The sequence below is a fragment of the Pleurodeles waltl genome, chromosome 8, assembly GCF_031143425.1.
Source record: "Pleurodeles waltl isolate 20211129_DDA chromosome 8, aPleWal1.hap1.20221129, whole genome shotgun sequence".
Classification (NCBI taxonomy): domain Eukaryota; kingdom Metazoa; phylum Chordata; class Amphibia; order Caudata; family Salamandridae; genus Pleurodeles; species Pleurodeles waltl.
This window is the reverse complement of record NC_090447.1, coordinates 1401644651-1401672579: the sequence shown is the minus strand read 5'-3', so window position 1 is coordinate 1401672579 and position 27929 is coordinate 1401644651. Positions and strand designations below refer to the sequence as shown.

At 44.7% G+C, this 27929-nt stretch overlaps 1 protein-coding gene across 2 annotated transcripts in view; it reads right to left on the bottom strand.

The window, feature by feature from the left end:
* The window catches only part of IFNGR2 (interferon gamma receptor 2), a 77629-nt gene that overhangs the window by 9994 nt on the left and 39706 nt on the right, over window positions 1-27929 (bottom strand). For both annotated transcript variants that reach the window (XM_069202459.1, XM_069202460.1), the window contains exons 5-6: window positions 26182-26341; window positions 11209-11366 (exon numbers count right to left, since the gene is read on the bottom strand). In XM_069202459.1, the coding sequence (XP_069058560.1) occupies window positions 11209-11366; window positions 26182-26341 (318 nt within the window). The remainder of the gene's footprint in view (window positions 1-11208; window positions 11367-26181; window positions 26342-27929) is intronic.

The window sequence follows — 27929 nt, the reverse complement described above, 5'->3', positions numbered from 1 at the left end:
AGTTGTGATGAGTGTGTCCCACCTTGTTTGTTTAGGTAATACATTGTTGTCATGTTGTCTGTTTTGACAAGAATGTGTTTGTGGGCTATTAGTGGTTGAAATGCTTTCAATGCTAGAAACACTGCTAACAGTTCTAAATGATTTATATGCACTTGTTTTTGGTGAACGTCCCACTGTCCCTGTATACTGTGCTGGTTGAGGTGTGCTCCCCACCCCCATCATGGAAGCATCTGTTGTGATCACGTATTGAGGCACTGGGTCTTGGAATGGCCGCCCTTGGTTTAAATTTATAGGATACTACCATTGAAGCGAGAAGTGTGTCTGCCGGTCTATCAACACTAGATCTTGAAGTTGACCCTGTGCTTGTGTCCATTGTGTCGCTAGGCACTGTTGTAAGGGCCGCATGTGTAGTATTGCGTTTGGTACAATGGCTATGCATGAAGACATCATGCCTAGAAGTTTCATTACAAACCTCACTTGATAGTGCTGGTTTGGGTACATGTTTAAATATTTTATTTTGGAAGGCTTGTACTCTTTGTGGACTTGGAGTGGCAATTGCCTTTTGTGTGTCGATTGTTGCCACCAAATATTGTTGTATTTGGCACGGTTGTAGATGTGATTTTTGGTAGTTTAGAGAGAACCCTAGTTTGTGTAGGGTTTCTATGACGTATTGTGTGTGTAGAAGACACTGTTGCTGAGTGCTGATTTTTATTAACCAATCGTCCAAGTAAGTGAATACGTGCATGTGCCGTCTCCTGATGTGAGCGCTACTACTGCAAGGCATTTTGTGAATACCCTTGGGGCCGTTGTTATCCCGAATGGTACCACTTTGAATTGCTAATGCACGCCTTGGATTACAAACCTTAAGAATTTCCTGTGGGAAGGATGTATGGGTATGTGGAAATAAGCATCCTTGAGATCTAATGTTGACATGTAGTCCTGTTTTTTGAGCAAGGGAATAACGTCTTGACGTGTTACCATGTGAAAGTGATCTGATTTGATGTAAAGATTCAGTGTTCCGAGGTCTAATATGGGTCTCAGCGTTTTGTCCTTCTTTGGAATTAGGTTCCTTTTTGATGGTTGGGTACTAGTTCTATTGCTTGTTTTTGTAACAATGCTTGGACTTCTAGTTGTAACAGGTCTAAGTGTTGTTGGGACATATTGTGTGCTCTTGGAGGCACATCTGGTGGCAATTGTAGGAATTCTATGCAATAACCATGTTAGATAATGGCTAGGACCCATGCGTCCGTAGTTATGTTTTCCCAGTTGTGGTAGTATGCGGTAAGTCTCCCCCCCCCCCACTGGTGGGGGCTTGTGACATTTAAGTCACTGTTTGGTTTGTGGGGTTTTTGGGCTCTGGAATTTCCCTCTTGTCTTTGGGAATTGTCCACCCCTATATGTGCCTCGAAAACCCCCTCTCTGATACTGGCCCTGATATGTGGGTCTGACTTGTGAGGTGGAAGGCTCTGTGGTTTGGGAACGAAACCCCCCTCTAAAGTGCGGCTTTCTGAAAGTGCCTCTGCTCTGTGGGGAGTAGAGCGTGCCCATGGCTTTGGCCGTGTCTGTGTCCTTTTTGAGTTTTTCTATTGCCGTATCCACCTCCGGCCCAAACAATTGTTCTTGGTTGAACGGCATATTCAGCACAGACTGCTGGATTTCTGGTTTAAAACCCGAGCTCCATAACCATGCGTGCCTACGAATGGTTACTGCAGTGTTCACTGTCCTTGCTGCTGTGTCTGCCGAGTCCATAGCCGACCTTATTTGGTTGTTTGAAATAGTTTGTCCTTCCTCAACAACCTGTTGGGCACGTTTTTGGTACTCCTTGGGTAAGTGCTGAATGATATGTTGCATCTCATCCCAATGTGCCCTGTAGTAGAGCCTGCGAATTGGTAATCCGCCATTGATTGGCTGCCTGTGCAGCCACCCTCTTGCCTGCTGCATCGAATTTCCGACTTTCCTTGTTGGCGGTGGTGCGTCTCCTGAGGATTGGGAGTTTACCCTCTTTCGGGCTGCTCCCACTACCACCGAATCAGGAGTTAATTGCTGTGTTATAAACACAGGGTCCGTTGGGGGAGGTTTATATTTCTTCTTCACCCTAGGTGTGATGGCTCTGCCTTTTACTGGGTCCTGGAACACCTGTTTGGCGTGTTTTAACATGCCTGGTAGCATTGGCAAACTTTGGTATGAGCTGTGAGTGGATGCCAAGGTGTTAAACAAAAAGTTGTCTTCTATGAGCTCTGCATGCATTGCTACATTATGGAATGTAGCTGCCCTTCAAACCACCTGCATATATGCAGTGCTGTCCTCTGGTGGTGACGGCCTTGCCGGGTAGCAATCAGGACTATTGTCTGAGACCGGTGCATCATATAGGTCCCATGCACCCGGGTCATCTTGTGTCATCCCCGTGTGTGTCGGCGACTGCATTGGGGGTGTTGCTACCGGGGACAGGTGTGGCAAATGCAATGGAGACTGCTGTGGCGAGAACCTTGGTGGTGTTTTGTCTTTTTCCACTTTTGCTTTTGGCTGCATTTCCGTCTCCTGGAATGCTAGCTTTCGCTTGATTTTTATTGGAGGAAGAGTTTGGATTTTCCCTGTGTCCTTCTGTATGTGCAGCCTCCTCTGGGTATGGTCTGGCTCTCCCATGCCCAGTTCTTGTTCAAATCTGTGCCCTTGCAACTGACTTGAAAGGCCTCGCTCTTCTGTATAGGAGCCTGGTTTCGGCTCAGAGGCTGCATGTTTCGGCACCAAAGGTTTTTGTACAGACTTTTTCGGCTCCAAGGAAACCTTCTTGAGTTTAGGGGTGCCGAACTCTCAGTGCCGAGATGGTTCGGAGCCGGTATCTCGACCAGAGTCGGATGTCTTCGGCTGCTGGGAGGCCTTTTTCGGTGCCGATGTTTGGTCACCGTGTTTTTGGGTTAAGCCATGGCCTGTTGGCGGTGGCATCCCCTTGGCCTTTAGTATTTTCGAGTGAGTCTTTGCCGGGGCTGGTTTACTCACAGTTTGTTGCTGCGTCTTCGGCCTCGTCAGAGTCCGAATATCTAATGGAGAATCTCTCCTCTTCCTCGAAGTCTATCTGCTCAGCCGGTGTCGACGCCATCTGGAGTCTTCTAGCTCTTCGATCGCGTAGGGTTTTCTTCGATCGAAATTCCCAACAGGCCTCGCAAGTATCCTCCCTGTGTTCCGGAGATAAACACAGATTACAGACCAAGTGTTGGTCTGTATAAGGATACTTTGCGTGGCAATTCGGGCAGAAACGGAAGGGGGTCCGGTTCATGAGGTTTGAAGATGGAAGCGGCCGGGCCGACGAGGCCCCGCTGAAGAGTGAAAGCCCCCGAAGGGCCGCCGGAGCGCTTCTTTTTTTTGGTGTAGATGTGCTAACACTAAACCGGTACCGAGCGCGAACAATACCGTAGAATTTTCCGATAACTAGTTAACTTTCCCGATTCGAAATACGGAGCGAAGAGGAACACGTCCGAACCGGATGGCGGAAAGAAAACAATCTAAGATGGAGTCGACGCCCATTTGCAATGGAACCGAAAGGGAGGAGTCCCTCGGTCTCGTGACTCGAAAAGACTTCAAAGAAAAACAACTTGTAACACTCCGAGCCCAACACTAGATGGCAGGATAATGCACAGCATGTGTTCTGCAGCTACACATGCCATCGAACATATTATATATATATACACACACACACATATATACAAATAAATAAAATGTCACTTACCTAGTGTACATCTGTTTGTGGTATGTAGTGTTGCAGATTCACATGCTGCGCACATATCACCATCTAGTGCTGGGGGCTCGCAGTGTTACACGTTTTTCTTCTAATAAGCTTTTTTTCGAGTCAAGAGATATTCTCTATCTTTGAGGAAATGACTAAGCTTCCTCCGGTCAAGAACATAGTAGAGGGCTCTCAGACACATAGTAATGACTTAGCAATTTTCTTTTGAAAAAAAAAACCAGGCTGACATCCAAGCAACTCTTCCTAGTAATTGATGCACTGAGGATGAGTTTGTCCTTCAACCTGACGATCAGCCCCCTCAAGCCTCACTCATCTTTCCAGCCTCTGACTAAAGACCTAGTAGATAAATACCTGGGCTCCATAAAATCCAGATCTCCTCTGGACCCAGTCTAGGTTTGTGGCTGGACTCTCTCCTCTCAATGGAATGCCACTCGAAGAGATTGACAGCTACTTGCTTTTACTTACTGAGGACCGGTAGGAAGATTTTCACATTTCTTCCCTTTGTAGCTAATAGGCTCATTGTCCAGGCCCTGATACTGTCTCAACTCGACTAGGGAATGTTTTGTTCTTTAGTTCTCTTTCCAATGTGTTAGAGACTACAGGTCGTGCAGAATGCTGCTTCCGGTCTTCTAATGGGTACCCCAAGACACCATTCGGCTAAATCTGCTCTGGGTTCTCTTCACTGGCTCCCCATTGAACAGCGCATTAACTTTAATGCCGCCTTCTAAGTGCATCATGCACTCCACAATAGGGGTCTGGCCTTTCTCGGCATATTATAACTCCTTACAACTCCCAGAGATCAGTCAGCTCTTCCTCCACTTCTTTGATCAATACTCTTCGGTTTAATAAAGTAAGATGGGGAAGCAGGTCGTTTGCCTTCAAGGCAGGTCACCTATGGAATTCTTTACCAATGGAGCTTCGAACAGAAAACTGTTTCCTTTATAGCCCATCCGCTTTATCTGTTCAATGGTCCTGCATTAGCGATGGGAGGCCTCCGGGTAGCCATGCCCTCTACAAAAATATTTAATAATATTAAGAGATCGAGTGGTGACTCCTCTCGGTGATAGTGCACATGGGCATCGAGTCCTCTGTTGGATTGTTTTCCTGCAGGAGGGTGAATTAAAGGTGAATCTGCAGCACTGCATGCTACGAACAGATGTACACTGGGTAAGTGACATTTTCTGTTCGACTGCATGTGTAGCTGCAGATACACATGCTGTGCATAGATTGAAAAGCAGTCCCTCTCCTAAACATGCAGTGCTAGCCTGTAGGAGTTCGAGTAGTTTGAAATAGTGTTTTAAGTACTGCTTGACCAACATTTGCTTGTTGTTGAGAAAGCACATCCACACAGTAGTGTTTAGTAAATGTGTGTGGTGTGGACCATGTGGCTGCTTTGCATATGTCTTTCATTGGTATATTTCCTAAGAATGCCATTGAAGCTCCTTTTAGTAGAATGTGCTTTAGGAGTTACTAATAGTTGTCTTTTAGCTTTAAGATAGCAAGTTTGAATACACTACTATCCATCTGGCCAATCCTTGTTTGGAAATAGGATTACCTTTATGAGGCTGTTGGAAAGCCACAAAAAGTTGTTTTGATTTTCTAAAATCTTTTGTTTTTTCTATATAATACATGAGAGCTCTTTTTTAGATCAAGAGTGTTGAGAGCTCTTTCAGCAACTGAATCAGTCAGTGGAATTGCAAGTCTTCTTTCCAACGGACTGATTAATGGGAAATGGTGAAACCACTCTGGATAAAAATTTTGGATTTGTCCTAAGTACTATTTTGTGTTTGTGTACTTGAATGAAAGGTTCTTCTAAAGTGATTGCTTGAATTTCACTTATTCTTCTTAAGGAATAATTGCTATCGGCAAAGCAACCTTCCATGAGAGAAACTGAAGAGCGCAAGAATGCATAGGTTACAATGGTGGACCCCTAAGCCTCGTGAGTACAATGCTAAGATTCCATGCAGGAGCTAGTGGAGCTCTAGGTGGGATAACACTTTTAAGGCCTTCTATAGAAGCTTTTATAACAGGAATTCTAAACAGAGAGGTATGTTGTCAGTTTTGGAGGTAGGCTGATATTGTTGTCAAATTAATTTTAATAGATGAATATGCAAGATTTGCTTTCTGTAAATGAAGCAAATAACATACAATATCTTGTACTGATGCTTTAAGTGGATCAATGTTTTTAGATTGGCAGTAATATACAAGACGTTTCCATTTATTTGCCTAGCACTGCCTGGTTGTAGGTTTACATGCTTGACTTAAAAAGTCCATACATTCGGATGGAAGCTGTATGTATCCAAATTCTATGACCTCAGGAGCCAAATCACCAGGTTGAGCATACTGCGCCACTGTTGACATTCCCACGTTGGAGCTATGAATATCATAGTGAGAGGTGTGATGGATTTTGTTGATCAAAAATGGAATTAGTAGGCGAGGGGGAAAGGCGTAAGAAAATATCCCTGACAAATTGATCCATAGGGCATTGCCCTTGGATTGAGGGTGTTGGAACCTGGATGCGAAGTTTGGGCACTTTGTGTTTTCTCTTGTTGTGAAAAGGTCTATGTTTGGTGTCCCCCACATGTGAAAGTACTGTTGAATTACTTGTGGGTGAATCTCCCATTCCTGAATTTGTTGCTGTGTCCTGCATAAGAGGTCCACAAGTTGGTTGTGTATCCCTGAGATATACTCTGCTAGTACTTGAATGTGATTGTGAATTGCCCATTTCCACATTGTCTGTGCTAGAAAGGACAACTGGGCAGAGTGTGTGCCTCCCCCAACCCCCTGTCACCGTTTTTGCAGATAATACAGTGTTGTCATGTTGTCTGTTCTTACTAACAACACCGTTTTGTGAGTGATCTGTGTCTGGAATGCTTTGAGTGCTAGAAACACTGCTAGCAATTCCAAGTAGCTTATGTGGTAAGTCTGCTGTGTGGAGTCCCATTCTCCCTGTATAGTAAGACTGTTGAGATGGGCTCCCTAACTGGTCATCGATGCATCTGTTGTGATCATGGTCTGCGGCACAGGGTTCAGAAATGGCCGCCCTTTTGATAAGTTGGTTTGATTCCATTATTGCAGAGATTTGTAAGTTTGGCAGTCTAACAACACTAGATCCTGTAGTTGACCCTGTACCCGAGATCATTGTTGCGAGAGACACTGTTGCAGTGGTCTCATGTTTAGGTGTGCATTGGGCACTACTGCTATGCATGATGCTATCATTCCCAATAGCCTCGTGACAAACCTTACTGTGTAGGTTTGATTGACTTGTAATTTCGATATAAGAGTGTTAAAAGCCGGAATTAGTTGTGGATTTGGGTAGGCTAATGCTGACTGAGTGATCAGAATTGCTCCTAGATATGGTTAAATTTGTGATGGCTGAAGGTGAGATTTCTGGTAATGGATTGTGAACCCTAGTTTGTGTAGGGTATCTATTGTGTATTGTGTGTGCTGTGGACTGTTTTAAATGGTGCTGGCTTTTATTAGCCAGTTGTCCAGATATGGAAAGACATGTATGTACTGTCTTCTGAGGTATGCCGCAACTACTGCTAGGCATTTTGTGAATACTCTTGGTGCTGTCGATTCTCCAAAAGGTAGTACTTTGAATTGATAATGCGTGCCTGCTATCACAGACCTTAAGTACTTCCGGTGTCCTGGATGTATATGAATTTTGAAGTAAGCATCCTTTAGATCTAATGCGGTCATGTAGTCTTGTTTTTGTAACAAGGTAATGACATCCTGTAAAGTGACCACGTGAAAATGCTCTGACAGGATATATTGATTTTGAGGTCAGAGATCAAGAATTGGTCTGAGAGCGCCATCCTTTTTTGGTATGAGGAAGTATAGAGAATATACGCCTGTTCCTCGACTGATGGGAACTATCTTGATTGCCCCTTTGAGTAGAAGAGATTCTATCTTTTGTTTTAACAGAGCAATGTGTTCAAGAGAAAGCCTGTGTGAATGAGGAGAAATGTTTGGTGGAGTGGAGATAAGTTCTAGGTAATAACCATTAAGGTAATTGAGGGTACCCATTGATCTGTTGTAATTTTTTTGCCAGTGAGGATGGAAATATTGCAGTCTTCCTCCCACAGGAGATGTATACTGTGTGGGGATGCATGGAAAGTCACGGATTTGATGAGGTGGAGGCACCTCTTGCATCAGCGGATTTGCCTCTAGATCTGAAAGTGTGTCCTGTATTAGAGCCCCTGAACGATCTCCTGGGATAATATTTTTGTCCCTGTTTAGGTTGGGACGTAGAGGCCTCTGAAGTTTGTAGTTTAAAACCTCCTCTAAATTGAGGTTTACGAAATAAGCCTCAAAAAGGTGTTGTGTAAATGGCTCCCATGGTCTTTGCTGTTTCAGAGTCCTTTTTTAATTTGTCAATAGTTTTATCCAACTCAGGTCCAAAAACAGTTTATTAAAAAGCATATTAAGGACCGCTTGTTGTATTTCTGGTTTAAATCCTGAGGCTCTCACCCAAGCATGCAGTCTAATCATAACTCCAGTGTTAATTCCCCTAGCTGCTGGGTCAGCTGCATCTAGTGCTCATCTAATTTGATTATTGGCAATGGCTTGTCCTTCTGCCACTACTTGCTGTGCTCTTTTTTGGAGTTCTTTTGGGAGGTATTGAAAGAACTCTTACGTCTCGTCCCAATGTGCCCTATCATACCTGGCTGAAAGAGCTTGGGAGTTGTCAATTCTCCACTGATTTGAAGATTGAGTTGCCACTCTTGCCTGCTGCATCAACTTTGTGGCTCTCTTTATCAGGGGGAGGAGCATCCCCTGTGGACTGGCTATTTGCCCTTTTCCTGGCTGCATTGACTACGATGGAATCAGGTGGCAATTGCTTTGATATATAGACTGGGTCAGATAGTGCAGCTTTATATTTTTTTTTATCTATTCTAGGTGTTAATACCCTAGCCTTCGCCGGTTCTTTAAAAAAATGGCATCGGCATGTTTTAACATACCTGGTAACATTGGCAAATATTGATATTGTTTGCAAGTTGAGAAAAGAGTGTTAAATAGGAAAACCTCTTCTATAGGTTCAGAATGCATTTGTACGTTATGGTAAGCGGCTGCTCTGGAAATGACCTGATTATAGGCTGTTGTATCCTCAGTTGAAGACGGTCTTGGGGAATACAAATCAGGGTCATTGGATTGAATTGGATCAGAATCATATATATATCCCATGGATCCATGTTGTAAAAATTGTCACCCTTATAATCCTCATGTGAAGACACTGGAGAATGTGTGGAACATTGTGTGGGTGGAGCAGAAAAGATGAATCTGGTGGAGAAGGCTGTTGTACAGTCTTTGGCTTCTCCTTGTGTTTAAAAATCTTCACAGGTGAAGGTCCAGTCTTGTTGGAATGCCAATCTCCTCTTTGTTATAGGAGGCGGAAAGGCAATGATCTTCCCGGTATCGTTCTGAATTTAAATTCTCCCTTGCCTTTCGTCCATGACCTAAATAAATTGGTCTAATGTCTCATTTGTTTCCTGTCCTGAAGATGAAACCAGTTTGCTTCCCATTAATAAATGCTCCGAAAGCTTGGTAGCGGCATGCATTGTACGGGCCGAAAAAATAGTTTGTTCAGAAGGTGAATGTTTTTTCGACTCTGAAAAGGAGCTTTGATGTTTTCGGCTCCGATGTGGTGTGTAGCCGTCTCGGTTCTGAAGTGGAAGCCTCCATTTTTCGACTAAGCTGAAACAGGCATGACCATGTTTGTCATAGCGAGTCTTGGCCTTTTCCGGCACAAACCAGAGGCTCGGACGTCGATATGTACTTTTTGGGTCAAACCATGGCATCAAGCAGTGGTGGATCCAAGGCCTTCTTTGATTTTTAAAATTTGTTTCTGATGGGAAGGGGCTGGTGTACTCACGTACTGTGCAGCAGGAAATATCTGGCTGTCCTCATCTGAATCGAAGTCTCGGACTGAGACTGCAGTTTGTGCCTGTTCCTCACCAAAGATTTCAGGCGTTTGTTCATTGGACTTTGATACCATCTCTAACCTTCTTGCTCTTCGATCCCGTAAGGATTTCTTGGATCTGAAGGATTGACATGCCTCGCAGGTCTCTTCTTTGTGGTCCGGAGCGAGGCAGTGGTTACACACCGAATGCTGGTCTGTATAGGGGAACATGACGTGGCACCAAGGACAGAATCAAAATGTAGTCGGATCTATGAGCCTGTGGCGGAGTAGGGCCGAGAAGGGGGTGGGTGCCCAAAAGGGCGTTTGATCGATCCCGACAATACAACTGGATCAAGTGTAGTCACAAAGGCGTTCAACAACGAAATTGCTGTTGTAGAAAAAGATAGAGAAGTTCAGATAGTATTGAACCGAAATTGAACGGAGCTAGAGGGAAAACGTCTGAACCCAACAGCGGAAAGAAAACAATCTAACAAAGGACTCAATGCCCATGCGCACTATCACCAAGAGGAATCACTCGATCTTGTGACTCGAAAAAAAGCTTCTTCGAAGAAAAACAACTTGTAATACTCGAGCCCAACACTAGATGGCGATATAGGCACATCATGTGTATCTGCAGCTACACATGCCATTATATATATATATATATATATATATATATATATATATATATATACACATACATACATATACACACACACACATATACATATACACACACACACATATACATATACACACACACACATATACATATACACACACATATATATATACATACACACACACACACACATAGATCTTTTTAAATATATTGGGCCAAATGTACAATTTGTAATAGCGCACACTGCAACAGATGTAGCTTTACCACAGAAAGCTAGCAATAGGTTATAAGTAGAAAGCTGGGGATCATCAGTTGATCATATGGCAACAGTTGCAGTTAGTGACACTGTGGACAGCAAGACTAGATGTTACTTATTAAACTTAAATCTTTGTTGCAATAGGACAACGGCTAATCTGTTAGCTTTATAGATCTGTTCGACTATACTGGTAGAACATATAGATGTTATGGGTCAAAAAAATGGATCCCTTGAATGGGCAAAGCTATGTTACAGTTACTCCTGAGCATATTAACAGCTAGGTAAACACGGCTTAAGCCCTTCCACTTTTCTCAAGGGAGATCGTGCTGCGCAGAGGTTTGATGCAGTGAGCATTTTTCTGTGTGTGTGTTTTGATCGAAGTAGGATTTTTTTGGGGGGTGAAACCGCTTTATACTATGTACCTTGGGTGGATACAAGGGTATGCAGGACCCAGCTGTACAAAGACTTGAGGTTTCAAAATCAGAGGTTCTCAGTCAATGGGAAAACCATTTATGAGAAAAACAATGATTTGCTCAACTTTTATTTTGCCTCCAATATTTAGTATCACAAAATCTTGTATTTAACTCTTCGACCTTTATAAAAATAAAGATATTGTAACATATGGAACAAACACAAATTGAGTAATCTTAGGAAGCATTACAATGTGGCAATGTAAAATATCATACCTCCTCTATATGCTCTGGTATTCGGAAAGGCGGGTACAGCCAGTGTTTAAAGTCCTTGCGAAACTTGTGCAGCAAGAAGAAACAGCCAAGCCCCACACCAAACACAATCAACATTAATGAGAACAGGAGTATGGCGATGTAACCTGCTCTGGTGAAAGCTGTAAAAAACACACAGGCACAAAGGTTGGTGTTTGAAAATTTGAACCAAGCTAAAAATCCAAGGCTGCTCGATTTCACAGTCTACCTTACCAACATACAAAACACCAGAAACTAAATATTCCTGAACGTGTCTAAATGTCATCACAGCCTTTGTCTCCCACACATTATTAAATGGATAACAACCATGTGGGCCACAGTTTAGAAGCAAAATAACAGTGGGATGCATGCTCAGGTATCATACAATAACACCACATTAGTAATATGCAATTATGATACACCCCCCCCCCCAAGAAGAGTGAATAATCATGTAGACCTGTTTTTTCCAGATAAAATTACATAGATTTCCTATTCCATGCAGATTACTGTGTCAATTTAGGAAAAGGGCTGGGGAGGATGTCAGTAGATAGGGCAGGCTGGAGTCTGGCATAAAGGAGCCAGCCATCCTCTGTGCTGCAAGAAGGGGCCTAGTAGGAGCCTGCTCCCCCTGCCTAATCGTCCAGCAAGTTTACTGCCTGGATTTTCTGGCTGGTAAAATCTGCCTAAGTATTCCCTCATCTTAATAATATAGATCCTGAATCACAAGATCAGTTGTGATCTGCCATAGCAGCATAATACCCCAAAATACCAATCTGTCGTAGTAATCGGGCTCTGGAGGGCAAAGCTACAGCAGTGAGGAAATAATATCACCTCTTAATCAATGAATTAACACATTTGGGTTAGGGTCAAATACATTGTTCCCACTTATTAAGTGATATCATGATGCTTTTGTTAATACATATATTTGTGAGTTTTAGTGAAAAATGAAGAATTATATTTTTCACGGTGTCAAGTGTAGGTTTATTGCGGTCGACATACAATTCACTATAGAGGCTGGTTCAGTACAGGATAAATCTGATCACTGCTGAATTTTCCTGTGATGCGCTTAAGAACTCGTATTAGACCTGTGTAAAGAAATGGCTCCCTGTTGCAGTTACCCCCCACTTTTTGCCTGATACTGATGCTGACTTGACTGAGAAGAGTGCTGGGACCCTGCTAACCAGGCCCCAGCACCAGTGTTCCTTCACCTAAAATGTACTTTTGTATCCACAATTGGCAGACCCTGGCATCCAGATAAGTCCCTTGTAACTGGTACTTCTAGTACCAAGGGCCCTGATGCCAAGGAAGGTCTCTAAGGGCTGCAGCATGTCTTATGCCACCCTGGAGACCTCTCACTCAGCACAGACACACTGCTTGCCAGCTTGTGTGTGCTAGTGAGGACAAAACGAGTAAGTCGACATGGCACTCCCCTCAGGGTGCCATGCCAGCCTCTCACTGCCTATGCAGTATAGGTAAGACACCCCTCTAGCAGGCCTTACAGCCCTAAGGCAGGGTGCACTATACCATAGGTGAGGGTACCAGTGCATGAGCATGGTACCCCTACAGTGTCTAAACAAAACCTTAGACATTGTAAGTGCAGGGTAGCCATAAGAGTATATGGTCTGGGAGTCTGTCAAACACGAACTCCACAGCACCATAATGGCTACACTGAAAACTGGGAAGTTTGGTATCAAACTTCTCAGCACAATAAATGCACACTGATGCCAGTGTACATTTTATTGTAAAATACACCACAGAGGGCACCTTAGAGGTGCCCCCTGAAACTTAACCGACTGTCTGTGTAGGCTGACTAGTTCCAGCAGCCTGCCACACCAGAGACATGTTGCTGGCCCCATGGGGAGAGTGCCTTTGTCACTCTGAGGCCAGTAACAAAGCCTGCACTGGGTGGAGATGCTAACACCTCCCCCAGGCAGGAGCTGTAACACCTGGCGGTGAGCCTCAAAGGCTCACCCCTTTGTCACAGCCCAGCAGGGCACTCCAGCTTAGTGGAGTTGCCCGCCCCCTCCGGCCACGGCCCCCACTTTTGGCGGCAAGGCAGGAGGGAACAAAGAAAGCAACAAGGAGGAGTCACTGGCCAGTCAGGACAGCCCCTAAGGTGTCCTGAGCTGAGGTGACTGACTTTTAGAAATCCTCCATCTTGCAGATGGAGGATTCCCCCAATAGGGTTAGGATTGTGACCCCCTCCCCTTGGGAGGAGGCACAAAGAGGGTGTACCCACCCTCAGGGCTAGTAGCCATTGGCTACTAACCCCCCAGACCTAAACACGCCCTTAAATTTAGTATTTAAGGGCTACCCTGAACCCTAGAAAATTAGATTCCTGCAACTACAAGAAGAAGGACTGCCTAGCTGAAAACCCCTGCAGAGGAAGACCAGAAGACGACAACTGCCTTGGCTCCAGAAACTCACCGGCCTGTCTCCTGCCTTCCAAAGATCCTGCTCCAGCGACGCCTTCCAAAGGGACCAGCGACCTCGACATCCTCTGAGGACTGCCCCTGCTTCGAAAAGACAAGAAACTCCCGAGGACAGCGGACCTGCTCCAAGAAAAGCTGCAACTTTGTTTCCAGCAGCTTTAAAGAACCCTGCAAGCTCCCCGCAAGAAGCGTGAGACTTGCAACACTGCACCCGGCGACCCCGACTCGGCTGGTGGCGATCCAACACCTCAGGAGGGACCCCAGGACTACTCTAAGACTGTGAGTACAAAAACCTGTCCCCCCTGAGCCCCCACAGCGCCGCCTGCAGAGGGAATCCCGAGGCTTCCCCTGACCGCGACTCTTTGAATCCAAAGTCCCGACACCTGGGAGAGACCCGCAGCCCCCAGGACCTGAAGGACCGGACTTTCACTGGAGGAGTGACCCCCAGGAGTCCCTCTCCCTTGATCAAGTGGAGGTTTCCCCGAGGAACCCCCCCCTTGCCTGCCTGCAGCGCTGAAGAGATCCCGAGATCTCTCATAGACTAACATTGCGAACCGGACGCTTGTTTCTACACTGCACCCGGCCGCCCCCGCGCCGCTGAGGGTGAAATTTCTGTGTGGGCTTGTGTCCCCCCCGGTGCCCTACAAAACCCCCCTGGTCTGCCCTCCGAAGACGCGGGTACTTACCTGCAAGCAGACCGGAACCGGGGCACCCCCTTCTCTCCATTCTAGCCTATGTGTTTTGGGCACCACTTTGAACTCTGCACCTGACCGGCCCTGAGCTGCTGGTGTGGTGACTTTGGGGTTGCTCTGAACCCCCAACGGTGGGCTACCTTGGACCAAGAACTAAGCCCTGTAAGTGTCTTACTTACCTGGTTAACCTAACAAATACTTACCTCCCCTAGGAACTGTGAAAATTGCACTAAGTGTCCACTTTTAAAACAGCTATTTGTGAATAACTTGCAAAGTATACATGCAATTTTGATGATTTGAAGTTCCTAAAGTACTTACCTGCAATACCTTTCGAATGAGATATTACATGTAGAATTTGAACCTGTGGTTCTTAAAATAAACTAAGAAAATATATTTTTCTATATAAAAACCTATTGGCTGGATTTGTCTCTGAGTGTGTGTACCTCATTTATTGTCTATGTGTATGTACAACAAATGCTTAACACTACTCCTTGGATAAGCCTACTGCTCGACCACACTACCACAAAACAGAGCATTAGTATTATCTATTTTTACCACTATTTTACCTCTAAGGGGAACCCTTGGACTCTGTGCATGCTATTCCTTACTTTGAAATAGCACATACAGAGCCAACTTCCTACATTGGTGGATCAGCGGTGGGGTACAAGACTTTGCATTTGCTGGACTACTCAGCCAATACCTGATCACACGACAAATTCCAAAATTGTCATTAGAAATTGATTTTTGCAATTTGAAAAGTTTTCTAAATTCTTAAAAGTCCTGCTAGGGCCTTGTGTTAGATCCTGTTTAGCATTTCTTTTAGAGTTTAAAAGTTTGTAAAAGTTTGAATTAGAACCTAGAACTAGTTGTAGATTCTTAAAAAGTATTCCAACTTTTAGAAGCAAAATGTCTAGCACAGATGTGACTGTGGTGGAACTCGACACCACACCTTACCTCCATCTTAAGATGAGGGAGCTAAGGTCACTCTGTAAAATAAAGAAAATAACAATGGGCCCCAAACCTACCAAAATACAGCTCCAGGAGCTTTTGGCAGAGTTTGAAAAGGCCAACCCCTCTGAGGGTGGCAACTCAGAGGAAGAGGATAGTGACTTGGAGGAAAATTCCCCCCTACCAGTCCTATCTAGGGAGAACAGGGTCCCTCAAACCCTGACTCCAAAAATAATAGTCAGAGATGCTGGTTCCCTCACAGGAGAGACCAACACCTCTGAAATCACTGAGGATAACTCCAGTGAAGATGACCCCCTGTTAGCCAGGATGGTCAAAAGATTGGCTTTGGAAAAGCAGCTCCTAGCCATAGAAAGGGAAAGAAAAGAGATGGGCCTAGGTCCCATCGATGGTGGCAGCAACTTAAATAGGGTCAGAGATTCTCCTGACATCCTAAAAATCCCCAAAGGGATTGTAACAAAATATGAAGATGGTGATGACATCACCAAATGGTTCACAGCTTTTGAGAGGGCTTGTGTAACCAGAAAAGTAAACAGATCTCACTGGGGTGCTCTCCTTTGGGAAATGTTCACTGGAAAGTGTAGGGATAGACTCCTCACACTCTCTGGAAAAGATGCAGAATCTTATGACCTCATGAAGGGTACCCTGATTGAGGGCTTTGGATTCTCCACTGAGGAGTATAGAATTAGATTCAGGGGGGCTCAAAAATCCTCGAGCCAGACCTGGGTTGATTTTGTAGACTACTCAGTAAAAACACTAGATGGTTGGTTAACTGGAAATGAAGTGTGTGACTATGTTGGGCTTTATAATTTGTTTATGAAAGAACACATTTTAAGTAACTGCTTCAATGAAAAGTTGCATCAGTATCTGGTAGACCTAGGTCCAATTTCTCCCCAAGAACTGGGAAAGAAGGCAGACCACTGGGTCAAGACTAGGGTAACCAAAACTTCCACTGGGGGTGACCAAAAGAAAGGGGTTACAAAAACTCCCCAGGAGAAAGTGGGTGACACTAGAAACAAAGAAAAAGAGTCCTCTGTAGGCCCCCAAAAACCAGAACAGGTGGGTGGGCCCCAAGACACAACCCAAAACAAAGGTGGGTACCAGGGTAAGAACTGGGATGCCACTAAGGCATGGTGCCACAACTGTAAACAGTCTGGGCACCACACCAAGGACACTTCTTGTCCCAAAAACAAACCCCAGAACAAAATTCCAGGGGTAACCAGTGTAGCCATGGGAGATGACTCCTCAGATGAGGAGGTCTTCATAGCCTTCAACTGGAAACAGGGCCCAACAGGTGAGTTGGAGATTCCAGAGGGAAGTAGACACTTCCACCACCTACTGGTGAATGGAATCCCAACCACTGCCCTGAGAGACACTTGTGCCAGTCACACTATTGTGCATGACAGGCTGGTGCTCTCAAACCAGTACATCCCAGGTGAGACTGCCAGGGTAAGAGTTAGCCTAGACAGGGTCACTAAGAGGCCTGTGGCTTTAGTGCCCATAGAAGTGGGTGGCACTCTTAGCTGGAGAAGGGTAGTAGTCAGTACAGACCTCCCCCTTGATTGTCTCCTTGGAAATGACTACCCAGAGGTTAGTCAGAGCCCAAGAGAGGAACTGGTCCAGTGCCAGTCCTCTCCCAAGGATTCTGGAAGTCCTGCCTCTGCAGTAAATGCAAGCAGGCCCCAGAAGAAGAAGAAAAGAAAACAGAGTAGGAAGGGTGGACAACCTTTAGCCAAGGTTACAGCAAGCCAAGGAGATTCTGCTCCAGTAGGGGAGAACTCCAAAAATGGCCCTGATAAAGTCCAACCTGACCCACAAGAAGTCCTGGCTAGTCAGGCAACTGTTAAACCTGAGTGGGTGGCTCCTCAGCTAACAGAAGAAAGAGTGGAAGAAGGGTGTTTACTACAAGATGTGGTAACCCCCCACTCTAATACAGCAGACAGGCAACCTGAACCCAAAGAGGCCTGTAACTTAGCCCCTTCCCCTTTAGGTGAAGAGCTAAAGGTGTGGTTCTGGGCACTGACAGCTGTCAGTGGCCTCTGCTGGGTGTTAGCCTTTATGGCTGCACTATCCTTAGCATGGTGGTCTGACCCCATGCCAAATAGCAAGTTAGGCCCCCTGACCCTATTGGTCATGGTGGGGTTACTCCAGCTCTGGGTAACCTCTCTGGGTAAGCTAGGGGTAACCCTGGCCAAGATAAAGTTAGCAGAGGTGGATACCTCTAAGACCAAAATAGAAAGAATGGGTGGAGACATTGAAGAGGCAGACAAGAGGCAATTCAGACTAGGTCCTATCACTGTGGAAGTAGGTCAGTTCCCCAAAGGGAATGACCTGAACAGAAGGATGTAAGGCAGAGTAGGCCCTGCAACTAACCAGCCTATTTCTCCTACTCTTCCTCGCCTGACAGACTAGGAAGACTCTCCCAGCTTGGGCTGAGTCTCCTGGCCTGTGGGCTGGGGGGGGCTTGTGTAAAGAAATGGCTCCCTGTTGCAGTTACCCCCCACTTTTTGCCTGATACTGATGCTGACTTGACTGAGAAGAGTGCTGGGACCCTGCTAACCAGGCCCCAGCACCAGTGTTCCTTCACCTAAAATGTACTTTTGTATCCACAATTGGCAGACCCTGGCATCCAGATAAGTCCCTTGTAACTGGTACTTCTAGTACCAAGGGCCCTGATGCCAAGGAAGGTCTCTAAGGGCTGCAGCATGTCTTATGCCACCCTGGAGACCTCTCACTCAGCACAGACACCCTGCTTGCCAGCTTGTGTGTGCTAGTGAGGACAAAACGAGTAAGTCGACATGGCACTCCCCTCAGGGTGCCATGCCAGCCTCTCACTGCCTATGCAGTATAGGTAAGACACCCCTCTAGCAGGCCTTACAGCCCTAAGGCAGGGTGCACTATACCATAGGTGAGGGTACCAGTGCATGAGCATGGTACCCCTACAGTGTCTAAACAAAACCTTAGACATTGTAAGTGCAGGGTAGCCATAAGAGTATATGGTCTGGGAGTCTGTCAAACACGAACTCCACAGCACCATAATGGCTACACTGAAAACTGGGAAGTTTGGTATCAAACTTCTCAGCACAATAAATGCACACTGATGCCAGTGTACATTTTATTGTAAAATACACCACAGAGGGCACCTTAGAGGTGCCCCCTGAAACTTAACCGACTGTCTGTGTAGGCTGACTAGTTCCAGCAGCCTGCCACACCAGAGACATGTTGCTGGCCCCATGGGGAGAGTGCCTTTGTCACTCTGAGGCCAGTAACAAAGCCTGCACTGGGTGGAGATGCTAACACCTCCCCCAGGCAGGAGCTGTAACGCCTCAAAGGCTCACCCCTTTGTCACAGCCCAGCAGGGCACTCCAGCTTAGTGGAGTTGCCCGCCCCCTCCGGCCACGGCCCCCACTTTTGGCGGCAAGGCAGGAGGGAACAAAGAAAGCAACAAGGAGGAGTCACTGGCCAGTCAGGACAGCCCCTAAGGTGTCCTGAGCTGAGGTGACTCTGACTTTTAGAAATCCTCCATCTTGCAGATGGAGGATTCCCCCAATAGGGTTAGGATTGTGACCCCCTCCCCTTGGGAGGAGGCACAAAGAGGGTGTACCCACCCTCAGGGCTAGTAGCCATTGGCTACTAACCCCCCAGACCTAAACACGCCCTTAAATTTAGTATTTAAGGGCTACCCTGAACCCTAGAAAATTAGATTCCTGCAACTACAAGAAGAAGGACTGCCTAGCTGAAAACCCCTGCAGAGGAAGACCAGAAGACGACAACTGCCTTGGCTCCAGAAACTCACCGGCCTGTCTCCTGCCTTCCAAAGATCCTGCTCCAGCGACGCCTTCCAAAGGGACCAGCGACCTCGACATCCTCTGAGGACTGCCCCTGCTTCGAAAAGACAAGAAACTCCCGAGGACAGCGGACCTGCTCCAAGAAAAGCTGCAACTTTGTTTCCAGCAGCTTTAAAGAACCCTGCAAGCACCCCGCAAGAAGCGTGAGACTTGCAACACTGCACCCGGCGACCCCGACTCGGCTGGTGGCGATCCAACACCTCAGGAGGGACCCCAGGACTACTCTAAGACTGTGAGTACAAAAACCTGTCCCCCCTGAGCCCCCACAGCGCCGCCTGCAGAGGGAATCCCGAGGCTTCCCCTGACCGCGACTCTTTGAATCCAAAGTCCCGACACCTGGGAGAGACCCTGCACCCGCAGCCCCCAGGACCTGAAGGACCGGACTTTCACTGGAGGAGTGACCCCCAGGAGTCCCTCTCCCTTGATCAAGTGGAGGTTTCCCTGAGGAACCCCCCCCTTGCCTGCAGCGCTGAAGAGATCCCGAGATCTCTCATAGACTAACATTGCGAACCCGACGCTTGTTTCTACACTGCACCCGGCCGCCCCCGCGCCGCTGAGGGTGAAATTTCTGTGTGGGCTTGTGTCCCCCCCGGTGCCCTACAAAACCCCCCTGGTCTGCCCTCCGAAGACGCGGGTACTTACCTGCAAGCAGACCGGAACCGGGGCACCCCCTTCTCTCCATTCTAGCCTATGTGTTTTGGGCACCACTTTGAACTCTGCACCTGACCGGCCCTGAGCTGCTGGTGTGGGGACTTTGGGGTTGCTCTGAACCCCCAACGGTGGGCTACCTTGGACCAAGAACTAAGCCCTGTAAGTGTCTTACTTATCTGGTTAACCTAACAAATACTTACCTCCCCTAGGAACTGTGAAAATTGCACTAAGTGTCCACTTTTAAAACAGCTATTTGTGAATAACTTGAAAAGTATACATGCAATTTTGATGATTTGAAGTTCCTAAAGTACTTACCTGCAATACCTTTCGAATGAGATATTACATGTAGAATTTGAACCTGTGGTTCTTAAAATAAACTAAGAAAAGATATTTTTCTATATAAAAACCTATTGGCTGGATTTGTCTCTGAGTGTGTGTACCTCATTTATTGTCTATGTGTATGTACAACAAATGCTTAACACTACTCCTTGGATAAACCTACTGCTCGACCACACTACCACAAAATAGAGCATTAGTATTATCTATTTTTACCACTATTTTACCTCTAAGGGGAACCCTTGGACTCTGTGCATGCTATTCCTTACTTTGAAATAGCACATACAGAGCCAACTTCCTACAACCTGGCATCTGTGGCGTGGTCTCTTCTGATTTCTTTGCCTTCTCATCTCCTGTTTCGGCCGACTTCATTTTTCTGTTTTTAGGACTCTGGGCACTTTACCACTGCCTACCAGTTCTATAGTGCATGTGTTCTTTAAAGTATGGTAACATTAAATATGCCAATTGTAGATAAGCCAATTTACTTATAAGTCTGTGGTAAAGTGCACTACATGTGCCCAGGGACTGTACATTAAATGGTACTAGTGGGCCTGCAGCACTAATTGTGCCACCCACTTCAGTAGGCCTTTTAAACATCTCAGGCCTGCCATTACAGAACCTGTGTGGATGGTTTTAAAATGCTATGTCGACCTGATAACTTATCATCTTGCCAGGCCCACTTCTTTTTTATTACATATAAGTCACCCCCATCACAGGCCTTGGACAGCCCCAAGGGCAGGGTGCAGAGTATTTAAAAAGTTGTACATGTACTTTTTAGTTTTAAATGTTCAGGTAGTGAAAAACTCTTAAATTGTTTTTTTTACTACTGCAAGGCCTACCTCTCCCATAGTTTAACATTGGGATTACCTTATTATATTTTATAAGAGTAATTTCCAATTGGAAAGAGTTGAGGCCCTCAAGTTTGGGGTCTCTGGAATCACAATTTAAAATGCCACTTTTAGAAAGTTGGCATTTTCTTAATTAACCATTCTGTGCCTTTTGCTTGCCCCTGAATACACGTCTGGGATGGGTGACAGATTGGATGTCTGGTGGGAATGTACAAAGCCCAACACAAAGGGAGCTTGGTGTGACTGATAGACCATCAACATCCTGATGGGCCACCCTGGGCAGGATGGGAGGGAGGAGCTGACAGTTACATATGAACAGGCTTTGAAGCCCTCATACAAAGGGCTGCATATCCCCCCTGTATTGAGTCTGGAGCCAGGATAGAAAGCACAGGGACCCAGTGCACTTCAAATTCCTCTCTTTGAACCCCCCCCCCCCATTTCAAAGGCACAATTGGGTATAATTACTGGACCCCAGACATCCCCACTTCAGTACACTTTTGGACCTGTGGTTACTCCGCTAGGAAGAAGAACTGCTGTGCTGCTGAAAGGACTCACTCTTCTGGTCTCTGCTGGACTCCTGCTGTGTTGACCTGCTGCCCTCTTTGCCTGGTAGCGAGAAGGACTGGACCTGAATCTCTCCAACCCAGAACCAGTGACTCCAGGAGGTGGCTGCTTGCCTCCAGTTTTTTCTGAAGTCTCAGTGACACAAAAGACTTCCAACACATCTGCTACAGCTTCCGGACCGGTCTTCAACCAGCTTCTGGGCCCTCAAAAGTGGTTTTGTGGGTTCTGAAATCAACCTTTTAGGCTCTTAGCAACCGCGAATGGGCAGGTTGCACCAGAACTGCATTACTTGCTCAAACAATCAGCATGAGCCACCGCAATTTTGCCTCTTTGCACAGCAAATATTGCCGATCGCAACCGCGAAGGTCCAGTCTGCTTGTCTGTGACACTTGGCTGACTCTTCGTGCCTAAGGACCACCATCAGCGACAGCTCTCCTTACTCCGGCGAACTTCCCTCCCACAAATGGGAGTTTTGGCTCAACTTGGAGAAGGTAATCTTCAGCTGGACTTGTCTGGGACTGTATCAGACCTGCGCTCCATCGCGGTCGGCCTGAATTTTTGGATTTTACCCAGTCTAGCAGGCCCAAGTAGCCCTGAAAAGCACTTTGTGCTTTTAAGCACTATATTGCATTTTAATCTTTAAAAATTCATAACTCAACTTATACTTGTTGGATTTTTGTCATTTCTGGTCTTGTTTTTATTCATAAAATTAAGGTCTATTTGTCTTTTTGTGTGGTGTGTTCACTGTTTTAAGTATTGCAAGAGTACTTAACACATTGCCTTCTAAGATAAGCCTGCCTGCCCTATGCCAAGCTACCAGAGGGGGAGCACAGGTTAATTTATGGTGTGCAATTGATTTACTCTCACTAGGATTGTGGTCCCTACTATAGTTGGCAGAGGTCTGCATCCTATCAGAGACCTAATTTCTAACAGCCAGGATTCACACCTGATGCTTTTCCACATACAAAAGCAGGTTTGCTACCCAGGACCAAATGATTATATATTAAAATGTCTGCACTGGGGTTTGTTTGTTACTTAAGCTTACTGAAAAGTTGTTTCAAAATGGCTCCATTCACAGTTTTCCATTTTAAATAACTGAGTTTAAGATTTACATGAGGACCAAATTATTTTCGCAATACAAAAGAGTCATGGCATTAAGTTATGATTTAAAGCAGCATGGGAAGGCATCCGAGTGAGACTGAGGAAAAGCAGTTACTGTCTTGTGGTTAACTGTTATCAAGCTCTCAAAATGCCTAAAAGTGTCACAAGGATAACAACCAGGTATCCTAGAAACATCTGACCTAAGCAGTGAATTGTGCATGAAGAATTTGCGATTAAGAAAATCAATAAACAATACAGTTAAATTGACAGCCCTCAAACCAACTACAAGGAGTTGACAAGATTTAACAAAAAAAAAAAAAAAAGTATATTAAGGGACTATTTTTGACTCTGAGGCCACCCAAACATCACCGATTAGTGCTTCAGTCAGGAACAACTTTTTCCAAGTAGGCAACTCAAAGCCAATCTTCTCATCTTCATACATGGGCCTGGTCTGGTGGTTAGTGCAGCAATTCATTCCAGCCTTCTTTATTGCTTGCAATGAAGCAGGTTTTACAGCAGGCTGCCTTAAAGGACATTCATCGCCTGTTCTCAGTGATTAGGGGAACTGACTTAAAGATACACTTCCTTAACCATCAGGTTGACCACAAAGAGCACCCTCAGTATCTGACACTGACTGGATGGAACAGGTCTTGAATTCCTCAGCTCAAACAGAACCTTCTACCAACATACAAATTCTAATGACATGGGGCCAGATTGTGTTTGGCCTTGAGAACCCTACTGTGAGAAACCCTTCCAACAGAAATGCATACTTAATGTTCAAAGTAACTCACGTTGTCAAATGGCTCTGGTTACTCAGCTAGCTGTATTCCATCCAAGGGTCGCCTATCTTTTAATAAGATACACACGTACTAAAGCGGGCTTGGGATGGGATTGAGCAGAATATGGCTCACAAAAAAACAATGTGGCACAATAAAATATAACCTGGCAATGTGCTAATTAAATTCGAGAAAGGTTTGGTGCTATTAGGAGCAGGGACACGCTTGCTAGTTATTTAGGTATGTCACACTGCAGGTAAATATTCCTCACCAGGAAACAAGTTACAGCCTGGTTTAGTGTATGGCCGTGGATTATCCTACTGCCACTGCAGCAGTTTTTCCTGCCAGGGCACCAGACATTTTCCCATCAAAGTGGCTTTTTATAGCATAGGAGTCGTCCCTAACCAGAGACTTTCGGAAGAAAATCCGACAATGTCCATGCGGCTGCTGCAATGTCCACAATCAAAGGCACTAGAAACCAACATTTTTGCTAGTGTCTGTTCTAGTTGTCTAACCCAAAGGCAGAGCTGGATGGTGTGATCTTGACTAGCAGTATTATCATTGTTTAGGAAAATGTAAAGTCAGCCATTCTAGGCACATTTCCTCTCTTCCTTAAATCAGGTCCTTCAAAGCTTTATTTCACTGTTATGTAGGCATAAGCACATCACTCTTCTAGAAAGCTTTTGTGAGCATCCTTATTCAATGTGCAACAGCTTCTAAGAGGTCCATATATTTATATATGCCAATCTGCCAGGAAGTCTAAGACAATCTACTGCCCAGAAAAAATAATTGGAAAAAAAAAATTACAACAGACAGCTTCACAGTGATTAACAATAAATTGAAATAAGGGGCAACAGCCCTTTGAAGCTTAAAGAATATTTTATATCAAGATCCTGGCCTTCCTGATGCTAAATGCAATTCGATTTCTGTGTGTTTATGATTGACAATGAACGCTACTACAAATGATTGGACTCATGTATGACTTCTAGCTCATCTTTTTATGATCAGGAATGAAGAGGTATCTCAGGGGTCTGTATATGTAACTGGCCCACATTTGGATCACTGTGACTGAACCCCTCTTCATCCATTTTTGAATGGACACTGGTCCAGAAAGAGAATTACCTACTATCATGCTTGATGTTGAAATGTCCGTGATGCCCCTAGTTACGACCGCTGTGATAAATAGGTTCAAGTAATATGCATGATTTCATTGCTCTAATATTTGAAGCATCCAGCTCAAGCATTATGTCATGGGTCCAAACAAGACTCAATTACACTATAAGATTTTCTTAAACCAGATGTAACCCTCAAATACTGCAGATGAGCTATTGATATCAACTGCATGAAATGCACATGTCTAATCAGCTGTTACATTACTCTGTCTGTACATGAAAGAATCAGATTTAAGAAAATGTAATCAAAACTTTTGAAATTGAAAAATAGAATCAGATTTAAGACTCTCTGTCTCTAGTACATCGTGCACGTATCAACAGCAAACCTAGGTCAGCAAGATAAGATCACCCCACATAAACTGCAAGTTCTAAAATTAAAAAAGCACAAACTGGAGGGTCAGCCTTCTAGGTACAAGTCAATAGAATGTTGAACCAAATCTTACTTTACCCGTGAAAGATAGAGGATCATTTTACATTGAGACAACCTCAAAAAAAAAATTCCCCAAAGGCATTTAACACTCAAATTTGTTCTCTTCAGGAGAATATTTAGGCCGTCATTACGAGGCTGGCGGTCATCAGACCGTCAGCCTTGCTGTGGCGGTCTTACCGCCGCAGAGCTGACAGTAAAGACTGCCACATTACAAGTTGTGGTATTTGGCAGAAGCCAAACCACCATAACGCCGCCTGGTCCGCTGGTGCAGTTGCACCGGCGTGGCTGGCGGTGAGCTCCTCTTCAAGGGAGTAAGAGAAAACTGTAAGGTTTGAAAGGGGTATCTACAAATCTAAAGGAGACAAAAGAAATATAAGGACAAGAGTTGAATAACCGTAATTGATTTCAGATAGGAAGATCCTGCCCTAGAGGTGTGCAAAGGGCTCTAAATAATAGTTCTCTTACTCACTCAAGCAGATCGTAGGGCAAGGGGGAATCAAATGCTAGAGCGTCAGATCCCGTAGACAGAAACTGCACACAAGCCTAAAAACAGAATGGCATCAGACCAACCCATCTCAGTTCTTAAGCGACACACATCAACCAAAGAGCCAGAGATCACTAGTTATTAACTTGCAGCCAAACAGGCAAGACATGATAATAAGAGACTACCAAACAAAAACAACTTAAAGATATTAAGAGAGACAACATATCCAGCCATGACATATCATGCTTCACATGTTAGGCAGAATTGTTAAGTGTGCAGGTAGATCAATGACTGGCAATATATTATGCGACCTTTTCACAGTACTACTCACTGCAGAGCCGTAAGCAGCTTCAAGCAGGTATTTTCACTTTCCTCTTTATAAAATATGTGTAATTCACCATCTCTCCCCCGTATGCACAATTTTCCCTACACACACATTTTTCATCTCTCCCTGTTAGCTTTGCACCCTTTACTCCTTCTAGCACACTCAAGGTTTGGTAAAGGAACACTGACATTTGTATTTGTGGTCCACCTTGTATTCTGGTTACTATCCTCTTAATGTTCCTTGTCTCTGGATGCTGTTTCTATTTTTTCATTTGTTGAAGACACGGTCTATGGGCTCACTTAATTAAGCAAATTTCCAACACCCAAAACCTACCTGTGGCTTCAGTTTCTGTGCATACCACATCACTGCTCTTCCCTCTTCTCTTTCCTCTGGAGGTTATGTACCTTGGTATCACCTCAACACAGTATTCAGTCCAGGCCTCTACATTTGAAAGCGTGTGGACGATTTTCTTTGTGTCAATGCATGCTTTATCCTGTTTTAAAACATATTTGTAATACAATGAACAATACACAGTGGCAAAATGATAGTTCACAGCCTTTGAGTAAAAAAACTTGCAACATTCTAAAGATTGGAGCATGAATTCTATTACGTAATAAGACTATTGCAAATTGGAAGAACAGGGTAGGCAGGAATAGGCCGCTGAATTATTGTTGTTGGCATTGTAATGCCCCCATTTATTTAGAAAATGGATTGCGTTTAAACAAAAAAAAAAAAAAAAAGAAGGCTTTCCAAATGAATGAAGTAAGCCCAGTCCAAATGGCAAAAGGTACCTTTTAAGCAACTGGCAATGTATTGCATAAAATACTATCAAGTTCCAGTGGGGTCCTCATAAATAGAATGATAAGTGGTCCATGGTTTATTCAAACCTCCACTGCCTGGCCTGCAATCTAGTGCACTTTGTTGCACACACTGGTGAGATGAAGCCAGATGCCTTTCTGGTTCTAATTACTTGAATTCTCTAATCGTCATACACGGTGGGTAAAACTTGAGTGCACAATCCTTCTTAAAGCTTATGCTTGGTCTCAGGTTATCTTTTTCTGTTTATCTGGCATTACAAACATTCTTGCACCCTCCATTTTGTTATACTTTTTGAACTCTTATAACTATATGTATCCAAGCTATGGCTGGCTGACAAGGGAACTTCTACAACCATCTGCATAAAAGGGATAATGCAACCGATCACAAATTACACCAAGGAAATACCAGACCATAGCAAATGTGCCTGGCCAAGGACACTTAAGGGAATAAACAAATGGCCAAAACTAGAAACAGAAGGCAACTACATCCTCTCTCATATAGGCCTCTGTTAAGTTTTTATTTGCAGACAGGACATATGCTGTACATGCCTGCCTGATGTCTGTGACTGTTACTGTAAATCCTCATACGATATCGGAGCTCAGCTTTTCCTGCTTGCCACAGTCTGCTTGTGTCAAGCCTATCTCTACCAGGATGTAATCCACTGTTTTGATATGGGAACCAATTTCGTACATGGGTGCAGGGCCTCAGGACCCTCTTGATTTCAGGCATACAAAGTGCTGGGGACAACAGTGATACTCAACAGAATGTGTTTTACTGATTGCCTGTGTCATGATACAAAATGTGTGCATATCCTTCAGCTATTCGGCTGCATGGACAGACTGAGGAAGTAGACTCCTTGGAGAAGATAAATTCTTTGTTTATGTGGAAAGCGGAGAGTTGCTGGAACTAGATTGGAAAGAGGAAAGTAAAGAGCCAGAAGCCAATTGCATCTGTAAAGCAAGGTACTGCTAGTCTTTCACTATAATGTCCCTTTCCCTCAAATGCGCCATATTTATGAACTAGTTGAAACTGAGAATAGAATATTACTATCAATACTCCTAGGCACATTTTAGCACAAATGTGAAACAAGTTACCATCATCAAATTAAGCTTTGATTCACAATTTTGTTCTTTTTCTAAAAACAATAATGTTCTAATTTTGGAATTGCTTAGACATACTTGAGATCTGTATAAAAATGTTCTACATTAAAAAACAAATAGACTGAATGCATGTCAAAATCACAACATTTATGAATCGCACAT